At 45.3% G+C, this 21,275-nt stretch overlaps 1 protein-coding gene across 2 annotated transcripts in view; it reads right to left on the bottom strand.

Moving 5' to 3' along the window:
• LRSAM1 (leucine rich repeat and sterile alpha motif containing 1) overlaps window positions 1-21,275 on the bottom strand; it is a 1,377,704-nt gene that overhangs the window by 451,270 nt on the left and 905,159 nt on the right. For both annotated transcript variants that reach the window (XM_030206572.1, XM_030206573.1), the window contains exons 16-18: window positions 13,048-13,147; window positions 11,685-11,772; window positions 10,091-10,165 (exon numbers count right to left, since the gene is read on the bottom strand). In XM_030206572.1, the coding sequence (XP_030062432.1) occupies window positions 10,091-10,165; window positions 11,685-11,772; window positions 13,048-13,147 (263 nt within the window). The remainder of the gene's footprint in view (window positions 1-10,090; window positions 10,166-11,684; window positions 11,773-13,047; window positions 13,148-21,275) is intronic.

Genomic DNA, 21,275 nt, shown 5'->3' on the forward strand with positions numbered 1-21,275 from the left:
GAGGGAAGCGGGGGGGAGAAGGGGAATAGAGATGAGATTGGAGGCATTCTGGGATTGGTTACGTGGATATGGAGAGGAGAGGTGAGGGGGACCTGGATTGGGATTGACGTCACCTGCGGAAAGTAGGAGAAGGAGTAAGAGAGTGCGGAGGAGGGTGGGGGAGGAGGGTCGACGAAGACGGGATGAGTTAAGGAGGAATGGGGATGGGTTAATGGTGGGGAGGAAGTGTAGAAGGTTGAGAGCTAGGAATGATGAGGGGGGCAGGAGAGTTGGGGAGGTGGTGTGGGGAGGTAGGGTAGGGGAGTAATGAGCAGGACGGGAGGGGACAAGGGTGGGTAATGAGTTCCTGAGGTAGACAGTGGAAGGGGAGGGGGGAAGAGATTAGGAAGGGACAGGGCGATGAAGAAAATGTGTATAGGGGCCATATATAGGGCTAAGGTGGATGCGGATAGATGTGAAGTGGCTAAGGTGATAGGAGTAGAGGAGGAGGCGGGAAGGCTAGGACTGGGACAGCAGGCAACAGCTAAGGCATAGGGAGTGATAGTGTCTAGAGGAATTCAATCAGCAGTTCATCTTAGTGCAATCAGTGCTTTCCATTATCGTGTAGAGGGTAAGCCTATCTCTGGACAGCCTTTAGTTGTTCGCTTCATGGGAAGTTTGCTTTTGTCAAAGCCCCCAGTCAAACCTCCACCAGTGTCATGGGATCTCAGCGTCGTACTCACCCAGCTGATGAAACCTCCTTTTGAGCCACTGGATTCCTGCCATCTGAAGTACTTGACCTGGAAGGTCATTTTCTTGGTGGCGGTTGCTTCAGCTCGTAGAGTCAGTGAGCTCCAAGCCTTGGTAGCCCATGCTCCTTATACTAAATTTCATCATAACAGAGTAGTCCTCCGCATTCACCCTAAGTTCTTGCCGAAGGTGGTGTCGGAGTTCCATCTGAACCAGTCAATTGTCTTGCCAACATTTTTTCCCCGTCCTCATAACCGCCCTGCTGAACGTCAGTTGCATACATTGGATTGCAAGAGAGCATTGGCCTTCTATGTGGAGCAGACAAGCCCCTTCAGACAGTCTGCCCAAATGTTTGTCTCTTTTGATCCCAACAGGAAGGGAGTCACTGTCAGAAAACACACCATTTCAAATTGGCTAGCAGATTGCATATCTTTCACTTATGCCCAAGCTGGGCTGACTCTTGAGGGTCATGTCACGGTTCATAGTGTTAGAGCTATGGCAGCTCTATGGCACTTGAAGTCAGCCACTATTGAAGAGATTTGCAAGGCTGCGACGTGGTCATCAGTCCACACATTCACATCTAATTAATGCCTTCAGCAGGATACCCGACGTGACAGTTGGTTCGGGCAGTCGGTGCTGCAGAATCTGTTTGGGGTCTAGAATCCAACTCTACCCCCCTAGGCCCATTTTTGTCCTGTTCCAGGATGCACTCTCAGTTAGTTGTTCTTCTTAGGTCAATCTCTGTTATGTCCTTGCCATTGCGAGGCCCAATTGACCTTTCTTTGTTGCTTGAGTGAGCTTGGGGACTAGGGATACCCCACATGTGAGAACAAGCAGCCTGCTTGTCCTCGGAGAAAGCGAAGATACTTACCTGTAGCAGGTATTCTCTGAGGACAGCAGGCTGATTGTTCTCACAAACCCACCCTCCTCCCCTTTGGAGTTGTTTTTATTCTTTGTTTGCTTTTGATATAACTGAGGTGGGAACAGATGCGCGCGGGCAGGAAGATGGCCGCGCATGCGCAGTGCGTCCGTCCCGTGCTTTGCTGGCTGTCGCAAAGCTCTTTTAGATTTTACTAGAAAATCTCCATCCTGGGGCCACCGTGGACGACGACGACCCACATGTGAGAACAATTAGCCTGCTGTCCTCGGAGAATACCTGCTACAGGTAAGTATTTTCGCTGTATCACTTTCAGTGTCCTGTAGTACTCTCTGATAATATTTGGATTTGTGCTGGATTGTTGCTCCGTCATCTACTCCTGGATATTTAGATGTGCTTTATTCAAGTTCCTTTATACAGTACAATTCCAAAAATCCAGACTACTCGGGGATTGGGTCAGTCCAAATTTTTGGATTTTCTGGATTCTCAGGCAATACTTTTAAAATTCAAATTTCAGGTCTGCAAGGGCCCCCACCTGTGGCTATATCCTTCCTCTCCCTTGCATGTCTCCTCCCCTCCCAGCCCTGCCCGCATCTCTCTCTCTCTTTCCCCCATCTCTATATCTCTCTTCCCCATCCAGCAACATCCCATCTGTTTCATTGTACGTTTTAGTTTGTTTTTATGTTTTATTTTTATGAGCTTATGTTGTAACCCGTTTAAATACATAATCTCTCTTTCTTCCCCCATCCAGTGTCTCTCTCTTTCCCATCCAGCATCACTCCATCTCTCTCCTTCCCCATCCAGCATCTCTCTTTTTTCCCCATCCAGCATCACTCAATGCAGCTTTAGAAAATGCCTGAGCCCAAAGGAGGGGGCCCAGGTCCCACAATGGCTACACCCACCCTCACCCCAGCATCTCTCCCTCCCCTCCTAGCCCTGCCTGTGGCTCTCTCTCTCCCCCCTCCATCCCATGGTCCAGAACAAGCCACAGGCAACCTGTGAGTAAGGCTGCAACTGGTGCTGCAGGACCGAAGACATGCACTGGGGGGGGGGGGGGGGGGGAGGTACAAGGGGGGGGGGGTACGGGAGGGAGGGAGGGAGGTGTGCAGCACTTGATACGGTTAAATGCGATTAACAGTCCAGATTCTCGGGCGGTTCTGATTGTGCTTTATTAAAGTTTTCAGTCAGAGAGATTTTTTCAGTTTTACTTAATTTTCCTCTAAAAAAGGTCACCTTAGTACATCTGTCCAGGCCAAAAGTCATCTTGATGTTACCTGTGAAGTTCTTCACTACTCAGAGTTGTTATATTACATAATGACGACAGTAGATATAACACTTCAAATCATCTACAAATAAAAGGTGCAATGTGCCTCTGAGGTTAGGAGTCAAGTCTAAAGGAGTTAATAAAAATAGTGCCAGAGAAATCACCTTAGAATATATCTTGGTGGATCTTGTTGTTAGGAATAACAAATTGTCCACCTTCATAATTCAGATGGAGTGTGGTGTGCCACATTTTCCTGGTAAATCTTGATATACCTCAATTGTACTCATTTCAAGGCAATTGCCAACTATTTTATCATTCTGACCAGCAATCTTCAATTTCTATTGCCGTAGCAGAGTTTCTGCTGCTTCTAAAAGTAGGTTACCATCTGGTTAAATACACCCTTGTTCTGACTATGGCAATTCTTTTTAGCTCCTGCTTTATTACTAAAGCTATAACTACTCAGTCTCAGTGAGCATGCTGCACATTATCAGTTTAGGAAAACAAAATCTGGATATGGATTGAATGCTTCAGGTGAATTAAAGCCTCACTCCAAAACTGCTCAGTGCCATGTAAAAGGATTGAACTAGTGCCCTGAAATGATTGCAACCAGTGGTGTGCTGGAGCTGGCTCGCGAGAGCCGTTAATTTTTTAAGAATTTTGGGAGCTGGTTGTTAAAGTAGCTATTTAACAACTAGCTCCAAAAATTTGGGCTCCCCATGCCTCCTCTTGTCTTTCTCCTTCCCTGTGGCTCACTCTGGCATCTCTCCCCACTGCCCCCCTCTCCACCCAATGCAGCACCTTTTCTTCTTGCAGCGATTAACTTTTTTAAAGCAGTGCCAGGCCGGCACCATCAGAAAAAGCAGGCTGCTTCAGCCAATCCTGGGGGCTGTTCTTCAGTCTGTTCTACCCCGAGGAGAAGCCAATTAGGTAATTTTCTGTTAACCCTCCCCTGCATAGACATCATTCTGCGTACACTCAAAGCAAACAAACCTATGAGCTGCTGCACCCATGTAATCATTCTTTATTGTTGGTGGCATTTTTATTTAATCTCACTTATATTTTCAAGCATGCCAGCTTGTGAAGCATATAGATGTATACAGAGGAGGTATAATAGTGGAATAACTTTTCATAGGTAGAGTAGTAATTTGTTATAAATCATAATCAGTGTGTCGTTCCTCAGGGGGAGGAATGCTGGCTTCGGCCTAACCCCTGGTAAGTCGTTCCTCAGCTGAGAGGTGCCCAGCTCTACCACCAGCTGCCTTTCAGGTGCTGTGGAGGACTTGCAGCTCATCTGCAAATCCTTATAGCCTTCTCCGGGGTGACACCCAGGTCCACTCCGATCCACTCAGGGCCTCCGCTCTAGGTGCCAAGCGCCGGGCATTTTTCTCTTTACATCTAATTTTCTTCCCAGTTGCTGAAGTACCTCAGTCGTTTATGGCCCCTATTCACATTCTCTTCCTACCCCTGTCCCTTCCTAATCTTTTCCCTCACCCCCTACCTCTCTCCGCTACAGGAACTCACTGCCAATCCATCGACTTCATTACCTCACCTTCTCTCCTACCCTCTTCCTCCCTCTTGGCTTTTAATCTCCATCTCTTTCTTCCCTCCATTTTGCCTTCCCCATTCCACCTAAATACTTCTCGCCTTCGACGCCTTCGTGGCCACACCTCTCCTACTCTCCTCCGCTCTCTTTTACTCCTTCTCTCTCAGCCGGTGACATCAATCCCAATCCTGGCCCTCCTCACCAACTATTATCCCAACTCTACAGATCTCACCGCAACCTCTCTAACCTCATCTCTATTCCTCTACTCCCCTCCTTTTCTCTGCCCTTCTCTTGCGCCCTATGGAATGCCTGCTCTATACTCCCCTATATCCAGGACCTCTTTATCTCGCGTCACCTCCATCCGCTCGCCATAACAGAAACCTGGCTCTGCCCTGATGACTCTGCTTAAGTCGCAGCCCTCTGCCATGGCGGTTATCTTTTTTCACATACTCCTCGCCCTGCTGGTCGCGGGGACGGTGTTGGACTACTTCTCTCTCCCTCCTCCAGATTTCAACCTCTTCTTCCACCTCAATCTCACTGCTTTTTCTCCTTTGAAGTCCACTCTATCCGCCTTTTCTCTCCTCTCCTCTCTTCTTTGAATAGCGGTCATTTATCGTCCCCCTGATAAGTCCCTTTCATCCTTTCTCAGTGACTTTGATGCCTGGCTTGCCTTCTTCCATGATCCTTCCTCCCCCTCTCTCATCCTTGGTGACTTTAATATTCCTGCTAATGATCCTTCCAACTCTTATATTTCCAAGTTACTCGCTTTAACATCCTCCTTTAATCTCCAACTATGCTCCACATCCCCCACTCATCAAAATGGTCACTGTCTTGATCTCATCTTCTCCTCCAACTATTCACGTTCTAGTTTCCTTGCCTCTGATCTTCCCCTCTCTGATCACCATCTTATAACTTTCACACTTAAATCTCCTCCCTAACAGTCCTGTCCTATCTTATCTAATTTATCTAGGAATCTTCACGATATTGATCCTTCATCTCTATCCTCCCATGTTTCAAACCTCCTCTCTACTGTGGCACCATCCACGTCTGTCAACGAGGCTGTTTCTTCTTACAACAATACTCTATCCTCTGCCTCAGACACACTTGCACCTTTGATGACCCGTCCTATAAGGCGTACAAAACCCCAACCTTGGCTGACTTCTAATATCTGCTACCTACGTTCCTGTACCCGCTCCGTCGAACGCCTCTGGCGGAAATCTCGGGCCCTTGCTGATTTCTTACACTTTAAGTTCATGCTGATCTCCTTCCAATCTGCTCTTTTACGCGCCAAACAGGATTATTATATCCAACTGACCAACTCTCTTGGCTCTAACCCTCGACTTCTCTTCACCACATTGAACTCTCTCCTCAAGGTGCCCCCTCCCCCAACTCCCCCTTCATTATCTCCTCAGACCCTTGCTGAATTCTTTCATGACAAGGTTCAAAAGATAAACCTTGAATTCTCTACCTTGCACACCTCTCCCTCCACTAGTCTGTTCCCCTCTCTCTCCTTCCCCTCATTACTTTTCCTCCTTTCCTGAAGTTACTATAGAGGAAACTACACTTCTCCTTTCTTCCTCAAAATGTACCACCTGTTCCTCTGATCCCATTCTCACCCACCTTCTTAATGCCATCTCACCTGCTCTTATTCCTTTTATCTGTCACATTCTCAACCTCTCACTTTTCACTGCAACCGTCCCTACTGCCTTTAAACATGCTATGGTCACACCTCTCCTTAAGAAGCCTTCACTCGACCCTACTTGTCCCTCTAATTACCGACCCATCTCCCTCCTCCCCTTTCTCTCCAAATTACTTGAGCGTGCTGTTCACCACCGCTGCCTTGATTTTCTCTCCTCACATGCTATTCTTGACCCACTACAATCTGGTTTTCGCCCTCTCCACTCAACCGAAACTGCGCTTACTAAAGTCTCCAATGACCTATTAGTGGCTAAATCCAGAGGTCTCTATTCCATCCTCATTCTTCTTGATCTTTCCGCTGCTTTTGACACTGTCGATCACAGCATACTCCTCGATACCCTGTCCTCACTTGGATTCCAGGGCTCTGTCCTTTCCTGGTTCTCTTCCTACCTCTCCCTCCGCACCTTCAGTGTTCACTCTGGTGGATCCTCTTCTACTTCTATCCCTCTGCCTGTCGGCGTACCTCAGGGTTCTGTTCTTGGTCCCCTCCTCTTTTCTATCTACACTTCTTCCCTTGGTTCATTAATCTCATCCATGGCTTTTCCTACCATCTCTAAGCTGATGACTCCCAAATCTACCTTTCTACCCCTGATATCTCACCTTGCATCCAAACCAAAGTTTCAGCGTGCTTGTCTGACATTGCTGTCTGGATGTCTCAACGCCACCTGAAATTAAACATGACCAAAACCGAGCTTCTCATTTTTCCCCCCAAACCCACCTCCCCACTCCCTCCATTTTCTATTTCTGTTGATGGCTCTCTCATTCTCCCTGTCTCCTCAGCTCAAAACCTTAGGGTCATCTTTGACTCTTTGCTCTCCTTCTCTGCTCATATCCAGCAGATTGCCAAGACCTGTCGTTTCTTTCTTTACAACATCCGTAAAATCCGCCCCTTTCTTTCCGAGCACTCTACTAAAACCCTTGTCACCTCTCGTTCAGACTACTGCAATCTGCTTCTTGCTGGCCTCCCACTTAGTCACCTCTCCCCTCTCCAATCGGTTCAAAACTCTGCTGCCCGTCTCGTCTTCCGCCAGGGTCACTTTACTCATACTACCCCTCTCCTCAAGTCGCTTCACTGGCTCCCTATCCGTTTTCGCATCCTGTTCAAACTTCTTCTACTAAGTTATAAATGTACTCACTCTGCTGCTCCCCAGTATCTCTCCACACTCGTCCTTCCCTACACCCCTTCCCGTGCACTCCGCTCCATGGATAAATCCTTCTTATCTGTTCCCTTCTCCACTACTGCCAACTCCAGACTTCGCGCCTTCTGTCTCACTGCACCCTACACCTGGAATAAACTTCCTGAGCCCCTACGTCTTGCCCCACCCTTGGCCACCTTTAAATCTAGACTGAAAGCCCACCTCTTTAACATTGCTTTTGACTCGTAACCACTTGCCTCCACCTACCCTCCTCTCCTTCTTCCTGTACACATTAATTGATTTGCTTACTTTATTTTTTGTTTATTAGATTGTAAGCTCTTTGAGCAGGGACTGTCTTTCTTCTATGTTTGTGCAGCGCTGTGTACGCCTTGTAGCGCTATAGAAATGCTAAATAGTAGTAGTAGTAGTAGCATTTGGAAGGATTGGCTTTAGGGACTAGCACTGTTATATTCGTTTAGAGATTATTTTTTTCTCCTGGTAAAAGGGCCACTAAAATAGACATCATCTTATTAAAAACAGGTGCTCAACCTTTAGAGTTTCTATTTATTTATGGCATTTCATGCAGGAAGTCTGTCCAGCATCAGTCTAAATGTGCCAACATTGTCCAGTTCAGCACACTATTAGCCGCCAAGTTCATACAATGTTAATTATGTTCAGTGGAAAATAAATCTGTTGGCTCAGGCTGCCTGTTATGTGAATATTCCATCATTGTTTCATTATTGCTACACCACGTATTACACATTATGGACATGTGCTTTAAACTTTGTTTTAATTTGTTTATCAAGACCTTACATGCACATGATTTTGTTTTTTTAACCCAAAGGTGAATCCTAATGGAGGTTGAACAAATAGATATAAACTGTGTTGTTTCTGATTTTACTTGTTTTGGAGTGCTTTGGACCCTGCTGATCTGTACACCTGCTGTCCGAAATTTTGGAAGATGGAAATTAGAAAATAAAAATAAAATTTTGGATGTACTCTGTAGAAGTTGTTGTTTACTTTTGAAATGTGTGTATCACTGGAGTCATTTGATACTTAATTGTGCTTTTGGAGGGCAATTTGCCAGCCTTCTGCTCTGGTGCAAAACCAGTGGGTGCTTGTTAGCTGTAGTCCTTAAAATAATTTTCAAATGGAAAATACTTTGAAGATTGCCCAAAGGTATGCCTAGTGTGTCTGCATGGGAGGGAGGAGGGAGAGAGGAATGCGCTCCCCCTCCCTCCAAACTGCAGGGCTGGCTTCACCAGGAGAGCCAGCCTCTTGTTAAAAATTTCCCAGCACACCACTAGTTACAACCCTTCTTCCCCCAAACTGGCCTAATGCCATGCTGATCAGATACAGCACAAACAGAGGAAGGACTCCTAAATTAACATTGTCAGTGGGTCAGAGCTAATTGGTTATGTATTTCTTTCTTGCAAAGTATCCCTGCAAACTCCTGTGTTTTTGGCCATTACATGTTGACAATTTTCTCTTCATTGTTTGTATCAGATCTTAGTCTCAATGTCACATGTGAAATAAAGCAAGCAGGTTGATAAAGAAAACAAATTAAACAAAAAAGTGAAAATAAAATGTATACTGCACTGTAAAACTATGGCAGGTTTAATAAAAATGCAAAGAAAGGGTTTCTTTGCTATCACCTAAACATGATGCTGAGTCAGGCTAACAAGCTGCAGTAATGCGATTAATTATCCAGTGCACTAATATAACCTGCACGTTACTGTCTCTAACCAATGCAAACTTATGCTGGATATTCTAAGTGAATTTTATTTATTTATTATTTTATTTATTTAAAGATTAAAGGTGAGTTATTACACTTTGTCCCCATTTGGGGGTAAAGGATAGACTCATCTTTCATCTAGACTGTCAGTTCTATTTTTTATCAAAGTCTGTGAGTGTATTTATGTGCCAGTATACAACAACACTGTGTGTGGCAAAAAAGCTCAGGGATAAGCCACCTCAGTCTTGATACACAGAGACAGTTGTTGAGATTACATAGATACTAAAGGGGCTAGCCTTGGGCTTGTTTCAAAAATTACATGTATATGAAAAACATCTTGGTGTTAACTAATTGTTCTATGCACCTACCAATCCAAGAGAATGAGTTTATCCGCCTTTGAATGTTTTTTTCTCTAAATAACACCCTTTCTTCCATTATGCCATATGGTTAAGAAATTATGGCTCCTGCCCTGTTAAACTGAGGTGAGCAGGCTATCCGCAGATTTTCTGTGCTGTACCACTGAAAATCCAATGTGATCAATGCAACACTATCCAGATAGTGCCAGGCAGTTCAGGGCTGGAACTGGGGCTGTGCCAGGATTTGCCTAGCTAGCAGAGATATTCAGTCCGTTAACCAGGTAAGTACCTGGATAAAGCTAGAACAACATAATCTGGGCACCTAGGTACCAGACTGAATAATACTGGTAGCCAGATGAGTTCTGGAGGCTACCTACGATCCAGTGCGTGGATTAGGCCCTGCACTGAATATCTGGGTCCAATTCAGCTGGAGACGATCAGTGTCTTTGAATCATCAGGAGGCATATTTCTATCTTGCAACTAGTAATGCACCATCAAATCAAATTTCCAAATAATAGAACAAGGGGTCACATGGCACAGCTGATAACATCATAGTCAATGCCATTCATATATATGTTTGTTCCAGTTTGGGGCCTGGTGGTTTGTCTGTGTGTTTTTATTAAACTTTTTCATAGCCAAAAAATGATTTCACAAACACATTTAACTCCTTGGATGAGACCAGCTCTTTATGAGTTTTAAGCACCCAACAATTATTACTTGTGTAATCTCTTGTATCCTGTCCTATAGCTCACCTGATTCCTAATTTGCCTGTGCATAAGGTCTTTCTTCAGCTGAAGTGCTTCAAAAGCAGCTTTCTGGATCACAGACTAAAACAGAAAAAACATCTAATTCAGTAAACCTGGCAAGGGCTTGACCTACTACACAAAAGGATCACAGCAGTTAAAAAAGAGAGCCCTAGATAAAGCTCAATAAAGAAATCTATAGATATAAGCTGTACTGAACTGCGTAAACACTGGACGCACAATCTGCATAAGCTTTGCACAAAGTGGAATTAATTTTGGTTTATCATACTAAGAAAAGACAATTAGGAGATTATCTGTAAAGTTTAGTAGGCCCTTGGCCCGGTCAGGATTTATCACTGTCTGGCTTTCCTGTTTCCAGGTGCCACAGGACAGGAAACAGGAAACTGTCTGCTTCCACTAGTTTTCCATCCAGAGCTTCTGCTATTCATTATAAAATGGAAGTAATTGAAACTAGGCTTGACTTCATGCACTGTCTTAAAGAAAGCACAGGGCTAAAATCTAAGGCTATTCTATGGATCTTATCCCTTTCCCCTTAGAAAAAGGCTGTAATCTGGAGCAAGGTCATCCCTATAGGGAGTACAAATCAGAGTAATTGTCCTAGGCCCTGAGCTTTCTGGGGCCCATGCTATCACAGTAGTTCTTCTCCTGATGTCAGACTTCAATCAGGAGCACCGGTGGGCCAGAAGATTCCCTAAGAAACCTTCTGTTTGGTGAGCCAGCAAGTGGACAATGGGTAGCCCTGAAGAGTAACATGTACTAGCTTCTCCTATGGAAGAGATGTCACTGCAGTACTTGCCTTCCAGCTGTTCCAAGGACCAGCAACAGGTTCTGGTCCAACCTTGTAGAATACTGTTAGAGAACCTTAGATAAGCTCACCTTGTTGTGAGTGTGCAAAGCTGATCCCGGTGTCTGCACCAGGGGAGTAGCCAGACCTCGAGGTGGGAGGAGGCCAGAGTCCAAGGTGGGGGGGGGGGGCACATTTTGTTTGTCGTTATGCCACCGCCCCCTCTCCACCGCCCACTTCCGCCATAGTAACATCTTGGCTGGAGGGGGTCCCCAACCCCTGCCAGCTGAAGCACTGCTGCCACAAATACTTTGCCTGGCAGAGGTCCCCAAACCCCGCCAGCTGAAGACTTCGTCCAGCGCAGGTCTCCGGCACTGCCGCATTGCCTACCCTGCTCTCTCTTCCTCTCACGACGTAAGAGCAGGGCAGGCAATGCAGCATCGTCGCCACAGACCAGTGCTGGATGAAGTTTTCAGCTGGCAGGGGTTGAAGTATTTGTGGCAGCAGTGCTTCAGCTGGCGGGGGTTGGGGACCCCCTCCAGCCAAGAAGTTACTATGGTGGCAGTGGGCGGTGGAGAGGGGGCGGCAGCATAACGACGAACAAAATCCCCCCCCCCCCAGAGTAAATTGGGGACAGGCCCCCATGGCCCCACCTAGCTACGCCACTGGTCTGCACTGACAGATGTTTCGCAGCTGTAGTTCAGAAGCTATCAGCACAGTCTCATATAAGCTACAGCCTATCTCAACACAGCTTACACAGAACACAGGTCCTCTGTTGAAAGTCCAGTGTGCTCCTACCTCCTGTAAAATATGACTAATGGCCTTGCTCTGATCCAGCTGTTGCCAGTCCAGGATTTGCTGAAACTTATGATCCATCTCCGTTATGCTGTCAAACAAAGAGACCCGGGTTGAGTTTATTTCCATTTATCAGTGAAATAACTGCTAACACCAAATTAAAACTTTGAAAGTAGAGATGGGTATCATAATGACAGTGATTTATTAAAATGTAAGTTATTAAATTCCATAAAGCGATATTTTGCTCTACTTTTCTAGGTAAGAACAGACCTAAACACATTCAGTGTCACAAACTGGTGGGAAAGTTTTCTATAAAGCAGGTGAAAAGATTGTAAAATATACAGCCACTGGTATTAAGGCAATTCAATCATGCAGTTGATACTCAAAGGATTTGTCTGGCTCATCTTGGAAGTGGACTGGATAAACCTTAACATTTGACATTTGCTCCCTGATGGCTGGCTAAATTTTATCTGAGAAAACTGTAGCTTTCAGAAAATTTAGCCAAACAAGAAGTGGTGCTGGGGATGTTCCCAGGGTCTGTTAAACTTTTTTATTTTAATTTCTATTCTAATCTACCAACTGAAGCTCAGAATAGATCACAATTATCTTGATTCAAGCTTGACCAACGTATTACACATATATGCATATACCAAAGATAAAACTTCATGAAATATCCTATAAAAGAATTTGTCAGTATTGAAAAAAAAAGTGCAAATACTTGTCTCCAAGGACTAGATTTACTAAAAGGCTCTGCTGCATTAGCGGGCACTAATATGCATTCATGTGCTTTATCACAGGTCCCATTTTATGCAAAGGGACCTTTTTACTAATAATGTGTGCTAATGGAGTTAGCATGTACAAACATGGTAGTACACTTTAGTAAACATAAGAATAGCCATACTGGGTCAGACCAATCATCCATCTAGCCCAGTATCCTGCTTCCAGCAGTAACCAATCCAGGTCACAAGTACCTGGCAGAAATCCAGTTAGTAGCACCATTCCATGCTACCAATCCTAGGGCAAGCAGTGGCTTCCCCCATGCCCATCTCAATGACAGACTATGGACTTTTCCTCCAGGAACTCGTTTAAACCTTTTTTAAAGCCAGATACACTAACTACCATTACCACATCCTCTGGCAACGAGTTTCAAAGCTTAACTATTCTTTGACTAATATTTCCTCCTATTTCCATTCAATTTCATTAAGTGTCCCCTTGCCTTTGTACTTTTTGAATGAGTACTAAGTAGTTATATATATAAATGGTAGTGCAGTGCTACTGCTCAGTTTGCCTGCAAAATCTATTTTGGTTTTGGAAATAAAGCGCTATTTCCTGCACAGACTTCTATGGTCTATTAGAAATATGGTACCTGGAGCAAGCCTGGTTGACCATTTCCTGTCGGCGAGACTCATAGGCCATCTGAATGAGTTTATTCTTGTAACTCTCCTCCAGCATTTGCTGCATAGCAGCTGGAAAGCAGAAAAAAAAATTAAACATCAAATGAAAACAGCAACCATTTCTAAACCCTGAAAGCTATGAAGGGGGCGATTTTATAATTATTTTGCATGTAAAGGCCTTTTTACACATGTAGAAGTGCTTTTATAAAATTATACTGAGGGTTACATACCTAAAAGCACACCTTGTAGCAAGAAGATGCATACTTATATTTGACCCACATATGAGCATATTCAGGAGTGGCATGTTAGCAGAGTCACAATGTATGCATGTTTTTTTAAATAAAATACCTGCTTCTGAGCAGGTATAAATGCCCATAGCTTCACTCTAGGTGCAATGTCTGCCACTTTGCCCCAAATCTGTATCTTACTTGGCTTTCATATATAGATGTCCTATTATAAAATTATGGTATCGTTGGTGTTTGAAAATCGGGTAGTTAAACATCACTTTATATGCATAAGTTTATATTTTCAATTTAATATACCAATCTTCATTTCAGAACAATAAGGTGATTTACAAAGCAAAAAATATAAGGCAGAAAAGAATGCCATGTTGTCAAGACAATTTGGATATTAGATCAAAACTAAAAGACAAAAAACAACCAGCCGAGCATCCCCATTCTAGATAGACAGTCTATATAGTAACATAGTAGATGACGGCAGAAAAAGACCTGCATGGTCCATCCAGTCTGCCCAAGACAAACTCATATGTGTATACCTTACCTTGAATTTGTACCTGTCCTTTTCAGGGCACAGACCATATAAGTCTGCCCAGCAGTATTTCCTGCCTCCCAACCACCAGTCCCGCCTCCCATCATCGGCTCTGGTACAGACCGAATAAGTCTGCCCTCCCCTATCCTAGCCTCCCAACCACCAACCCCTCTTCCCCTCACCTGCTCCGCCACCCAATTTCAGCTAAACTTCTGAGGATCCATTCCTTATGTACAGGATTCCTTTATGCATATCCCACGCATGTTTTAACTCCGTTACCGTTTTCATCTCCACCACCTCCCGCGGGAGGGCATTCCAAGCGTCCACCACCCTCTCCGTGAAAAAATACTTCCTGACATGTTTCCTGAGTCTGCCCCCCTTCAATCTCATTTCATGTCCTCTCGTTCTACCGCCTTCCCATCTCCGGAAAAGATTCGTTTGCGGATTAATACCTTTCAAATATTTGAACGTCTGTATCATATCACCCCTGTTCCTCCTTTCCTCCAGGGTATACATGTTCAGGTCAGCAAGTCTCTCTTCATACGTCTTGGAACGCAAATCCTATACCATCCTCCTAGCTTTTCTTTGCACCGCTTCCATTTTTTTAACATCCTTCGCAAGATACGGCCTCCAAAACTGAACACAATACTCCAGGTGGGGCCTCACCAACATCTTATACAGGGGCATTAAAACCTCCTTTCTTCTGCTGGTTACTCCTCTCTCTATACAGCCTAGCAATCTTCTAGCTACGGCCACCGCCTTGTCGCACTGTTTCGTCGCCTTCAGGTCCTCAGATACTATCACCCCAAGATCCCTCTCCCCGTCCGTGCATATCAGACTCTCCCCGCCTAACACATACGTCTCCCTTGGATTTCTACTCCCTAAGTGCATCACTTTGCATTTCTTCGCATTGAATTTTAATTGCCATACGTTAGACCATTCTTCTAGCTTCTTCAAATCTTTTTTCATGTTTTCCACTCCCTCCGGGGTGTCCACTCTGTTGTAAATCTGTCATCCGCAAAAAGGCAAACTTTACCTTGTAACCCTTCGGCAATGTCACTCACAAATATATTGAACAGAATCGGCCCCAGCAGCGATCCCTGAGGCACTCCACTACTCACCTTTCCCTCCTCTGAGCGAACTCCATTCACCACCACCCTCTGGCGTCTGCCCGTCAACCAGTTCCTAATCCAGTTTACCACTTCGGTTCCTATCTTCAGCCCGTCTAGTTTATTTAAGAGCCTCCTGTGGGGAACCGTGTCAAAAGCCTTGCTGAAATCTAAGTAGATTACATCCATAGCACGTCCTTGATTTAATTCTCCTGTCACCCAGTCAAAGAATTCAATGAGATTCGTTTGGCACGATTTCCCTTTGGTGAAGCCATGTTGTCTCGGATCTTGCAACTTATTGGCTTCCAGGAAATTCACTATCCTTTCCTTCAGTATGGCTTCCATTACTTTTCCAATAACTGAAGTGAGGCTTACCGGCCTGTAGTTTCCAGCTTCTTCCCTATCCCCACTTTTGTGAAGAGGGACCACCTCCGCCGTTCTCCAATCCCTCGGAACCTCTCCCGTCTCCAAGGATTTATTAAACAAGTCTTTAAGAGGACCCGCCAGAACCTCTCTGAGCTCCCTCAGTATTCTGGGGTGGATCCCGTCCGGTCCCATGGCTTTCTCCACCTTTAGCTTTCCAAGTTGTTGATACACACTCTCTTCCGTGAATGGTGCTCTATCCACCTGGTTCTCAGGTGTACTTTTGCCAGTCCCTCTCGGTCCTTCCCCAGGATTTTCTTCAGTGAAAACAGAACAAAAGTATCTATTTAGCAAATTGGCTTTTTCTTCATCATTTTCTATATAGCGTTTCGTTGTATCTTTTAGTCTCACAATTCCCTTTATAGTCTTTCTCCTTTCACTAATATACCTGAAGAAGTTTTTGTCTCCCCTCCTTACATTTCTAGCCATTTGTTCTTCTGCTTGTGCCTTTGCCAGACGTACCTCTCTCTTGGCTTCTTTCAGTTTCATCCGGTATTCCTCCCCGTGTTCCTCCTCTTGAGATTTTCTATATTTCTGGAACGCTAACTCTTTAATCTTTATTTTCTCAGTCACTTGCTTTGAGAACCATATCGGTTTCCTTTTTCTCTTGCTTTTATTTACTCTCCTTACATAAAGGTCTGTGGCCCTGTTTATTACTTCTTTTAGCCTGGACCACTGTCCTTCCACTTCACGTATGTCCTCCCAGCCCATCAGCTCCTTACTCCTTCCCCATGCCTGGAACAAACTCCCTGAGCCCATACGCCGTGCCCCTTTCCCTACCCATCTTCAAATCAATGCTCAAAGCCCACCTCTTCAATGTCGCCTTCGGCACCTAATCACTTCACCTCTTCTCAGGAAATCTTAACTTGACATTTCGTCCTTTAGATTGTAAGCTCTTCCGAGCAGGGACCGTCCTTAATTGTTAATTTGTACAGCGCTGCGTAACCCTAGTAGCGCTCTAGAAATGTTAAGTAGTAGTAGTATTCTCCCATTTTGTTAAAGTCAGCTCGCTTGAAATCCAGGACTTTGAGTTTAGAGTGGCCGCCATCCACATGAGCCGTTATATCAAAACAAACCGTTTGATGGTCACTGCTTCCCAGGTGTGCAGCCACTCGGACATTTGACACACTATCCCCATTCGTGAGCACCAGATCCAACGTGGCTCCCTCCCTCATGGGTTCCGTCACCATTTGTCTGAGCAGAGCACTTTGGAAAGCATCCACAATCTCTCTACTTCTTTCCGATTTTGCAGACGGAACCTTCCAATCTACATCCGGCAGATTAAAATCTCCCAACAACAGCACCTCTCTTTTCTTCCCCAACTTTTGAATATCAGCGATCAGATCTTTATCTAGTTCCTCCAATTGTGTCGGGGGGTCTATAGACAACACCCACGTGGACCAAGGTTCTATCCTCTCTTTTTAAGGTGATCTATATCGCTTCTTCCTTTCCCCAGTTCCCTGTCATTTCAGTCACTGCGATATCATTTCTCACATACAGAGCTACTCCTCCACCTTTACGTCCCTCTCTATCCTTCCTAAAGAGATTATAGCCTGGTATGTTTACATTCCATTCATGGGAACCATTGAGCCATGTCTCTGTGACTGCAACTATGTCCAAGTCAGCCTCCAAAATCAGGGCTTGAAGGTCATGAATTTTATTGCTTAGACTGCGAGCATTTGTGGTCATTGCTTTCCATCTACATTTCCTAGTATGTGTTTTGGTTTTAGTGATCTTATATGCCTTCGTAAGTAAGTGAATCTTGAGGGCATCCTTAAAATTTAGCATAAGAGGACTTAAATTGTAGAGGGACAGGAAGCGTGTTGCAGAATAAAGGTCTGAGAAAAAAAAAGAAAGCACTACCCCAGTTTATTTTAAGCCATGCTAAGTTTGGAGGAGGAAGAAACAAGCAACAGCCATACGAAGAATGCATAAAGCGAGAGGAGTAATAGCAGTTCACTAAAGAGTTGAGGTATGGGGAGAGACCAGTGTATAATGCCTTGTGTACCAGAGTAAGAACTGTATTCAATAAGAAACTGTAAACCAATGGTGTTGAATAAATAATGGTGTCATCTCTCTATATAAAACGCACTGCCAATGTTCTGAAGCCTCCACAAGTCCCAACGTTCTAAATGCATGGTGGTGAAACCCGGAATTCACCCATGAGTGCTGGCCCCGCCCCTTGGAGTCAAACGTCATGACGTTGAGGGCGGACCAATGACACTCAACCAATTGCATCGCGAACCCGTTACTAAGCGACGGAACGTGACATAAGATACATCGCGGAACAATGAAAACCAGCAGCACACAGTTGCTACGCGATGTCAACAGCAACACTAAAAGGACCATATAGATCATAGATCTCTGCTCTCCACACAAACAACGGACATGGAAGGCATAGGAGGGAAGGAAAAAAACCAGCACATACACACACACTCTCACTCTTAACTGGGACACAGAGGGGATGGAAGACAAGGAACGAATCGTTGGGTATGGAGGGGGCGGCAGGGGAGATAAGGCAAGAACTGCCTCAAATGTTTGTGCTGTGCTATGTACAATTATAATGCTGTCTCTTCATTTTGATCCTACCCTTTCACACTCTCTTTCACACAGGCGCACACACACACTCACATTGTCTCTATCTCACACACACACTCACCCACACACATATGCACACTCTCTCACACAGACACACAAACACGGCTCAAATGGTTCAGCTGTCCTATGTAAAATTTCACTACTGTCTCTTCATTTTCACCCTACCTGTGCACACTCTGTTTCACACAGAGACACACACACACTTTCTCTGTGTCACACACACACAGACACACATACATATACACACTCTCACTCTCTCTATAGCCTTGCTAGCGCCCGTTTCATTTCTTTACGAAACGGGCCTTTTTTACTAGTAAGTACATAAGTACAACACGTGGGTGTTGTCTACAGACCTCTGACACAATTGGAGGAACTAGATAAAGATCTGATCGCAGATATTCAAAAGTTGGGAAAGAAGAGAGAGGTTCTGTTGATGGGAGATTTCAATCTGCCGGATGTAGATGGGAAGGTTCCATCTGCGGAATCCGAAAGAAGTAGACAGATAGTGGATGCTTTTCAAAGTGCTCTGCTCAGACAAATGGTGATGGAACCCACTAGGGAGGGAGCAACGCTGGATCTGGTGCTCACAAATTGGGATACTGTGTCAAATGTCCGAGTAGGTGCCCACCTGGGCAGCAGTGACCATCAAACAGTTTGGATTTCAAGCAGGCTGACTTTAGTAAAATGGGGGAATACCTGAGGAAGGAGATGATGGGCTGGGAGGACGAACGGGAAGTGGAAGGACAATGGTCCAGGCTGAAAGAAGCTATATATAGGGCCACAAACCTTTAAGTAAGGAGAGTAAATAAAAGCAAGAGAAAAAGGAAACCGATATGGTTCTCCAAGCAAGTGGCTGAGAAAATAAAGGCTAAAGAGTTGGCGTTCCTGAAATACAGAAAAGAAGAGGAACACTGAGAGGAATACCGGATGAAACTGAAAGAAGCCAAGAGAGAGATACGTCTGGTGAAAGCACAAGCAGAAGAAAAAATGGCTAGAAATGTAAGGAGGGGTGACAAAAATTTCTTCAGGCATATTAGTGTAAGGAGGAAGACTTAAAAGGGAATTGTGAGAATGAAAGATGTTGCGAACCGCTATGTAGATAATGATGAAGAAAAAGCAAATTTGCTAAACAGATACTTTGTTCTGTTTTCACAGAAGAAAATCCTGGAGAAGGACCGCAATTGACTGGCAAAAGTACTAATGAGAATGGACAGGATACAGCACCGTTCATGGAAGAGTGTGTGTATGAACAACTTGAAAATCTAAAGGTGGACAAAGCCGTGGGACCGGATGGGATCCACCCCAGGATATTGAAGGAGCTCAGAGAGGTTCTGGCGGGTCCTCTTAAAGATTTGTTTAATAAATCCTTGGAGACGGGAGAGGTTCCGTGGGATTGGAGAATGGCGGATGTGGTCCCTCTTCACAAAAGTGGTGATAGGGAAGAAGCTGGAGACTACAGGCCGGTAAGCCTCACTTCAATTATTGCAAAAGAAATGGAAGCGATGCTCAAGGAAAGGATAGTAAATTTCCTGGAAGCCAATAAGTTGCAAGATCCGAGACAACCAAGAGTAAATTGTGCCAAACAAATCTCATTGAATTCTTTGACTGGGTGACCGGAGAATTGAATCAGGGACGTGCTATAGACGTAATCTACTTAGATTTCAGCAAAGCTTTTGACACGGTTCAGACGTGGTAAACTGGATTAGGAACTGGTTGATGGACAGACGCCAGAGGGTGGTGGTAAATGGAATTTGATTGGATGAGGGAAAGGTGGAGTGCCTCAGGGATTGGTGCTGGGGCCGATTCTGTTCAATATATTTGTGAGTGACATTGCCGAAGGGTTAGAAGGTAAAGTCTGCCTTTTTGCGGACGATACTAAGATTTGTAACAGAGTGGACACCCAGGAGGGAGTGGAAAACATAAAAAAGGATCTGCAGGAGGAGGAAGTGACGTCATCATCGGAGATGGACGCCTAAACCCAGAGCTCCGTCAGGGCGGTGTAAAAAATTTGCGATATTCCCAATACTCCCAACTCCATCTGAAGTACAATTGTAGCCAGAGAGAGGATATCGGAGGGTGACATGGAAGAGACTGGAGAAGTTTAAATATGCGGTGGAACAGAGAGAGGAAGCGGCGGATTCGAGCTGCACTCCGCACAAGGCTTGTGCCAAAATTGCTGCCGCAGACTCAGGGTTGGAGACGGAGGGCCAGTGTTGCCAGGTGGGCGGTTTTACCGCCCAATTGGGCGGTTTTCCGCGACCCGCCGCGGGGAATTTTTGCCCGCGGCGGGTTGCGGTTTTTTGGGCTTCTTTTTTTTCTTTTGGGCGGTTTACAGGCGGTTTTTTCGGCCGTGGGGGGCGGGGTTAGTGACGTTTTGGGTGGGTTAGTGATGTTCTGGGCGGGGCCAATGACGGGGGAGGCGGGCCGAAGACGGGGGAGGCGGGCCGAAGATGAGGGAGGCGGGGCCGGTGACGGGGGAGGCTGGGCCGATGACGGCGGGGGCGGGGTTGATGACGGCGGGGGCAGGGTTGATGACGGCGGGGGGCGGGTTTTGGGCTGTTTTTAGGCTGGATTGGGTGGGAAAAAAAATTTCCACCTGGCAACCCTGCGGAGGGCCCAGTGGAGCAGCAAGAAAGCGACACGGAGCTCACCAAGCAGGAGGTAGCGAGGTGGTTTAAAGCTCTGAAGGCTGAAATGTCAGCAGTCAGGAAAACAATAAAGGAGGCTGTTACTGACATTCAGAAAGAGATGAGAGAGATTGGTAACAGAGTCGAGCAGGCTGAGGAAACGCAGGAACATGTGGAGGGAGAAGTGCAGGAGCTTCAATCTGAACTTAAAACCATGAGAGCAGAGAAAGCTAAAATGCAGTTGAATGTAGAGGACTACTACTACTACTACTATTTAGCATTTCTATAGCGCTACAAGGCATACGCAGCGCTGCACAAACATAGAAGAAAGACAGTCCCTGCTCAAAGAGCTTACAATCTAATAGACAAAAAATAAATAAAGTAAGCAAATCAAATCAATTAATGTGATCGGGAAGGAAGAGAGGAGGGTAGGTGGAGGCGAGTGGTTACAAGTGGTTACGAGTCAAAAGCAATGTTAAAGAGGTGGGCTTTCAGTCTAGATTTAAAGGTGGCCAAGGATGGGGCAAGACGTAGGGGCTCAGGAAGTTTATTCCAGGCGTAGGATGCAGCGAGACAGAAGGCGCGAAGTCTGGAGTTGGCAGTAGTGGAGAAGGGAACAGATAAGAAGGATTTATCCATGGAGCAGAGTGCACGGGAAGGGGTGTAGGGAAGGAC

This window comes from Microcaecilia unicolor, chromosome 6 (genome assembly GCF_901765095.1).
Source record: "Microcaecilia unicolor chromosome 6, aMicUni1.1, whole genome shotgun sequence".
NCBI classification, from domain to species: Eukaryota; Metazoa; Chordata; class Amphibia; order Gymnophiona; family Siphonopidae; genus Microcaecilia; species Microcaecilia unicolor.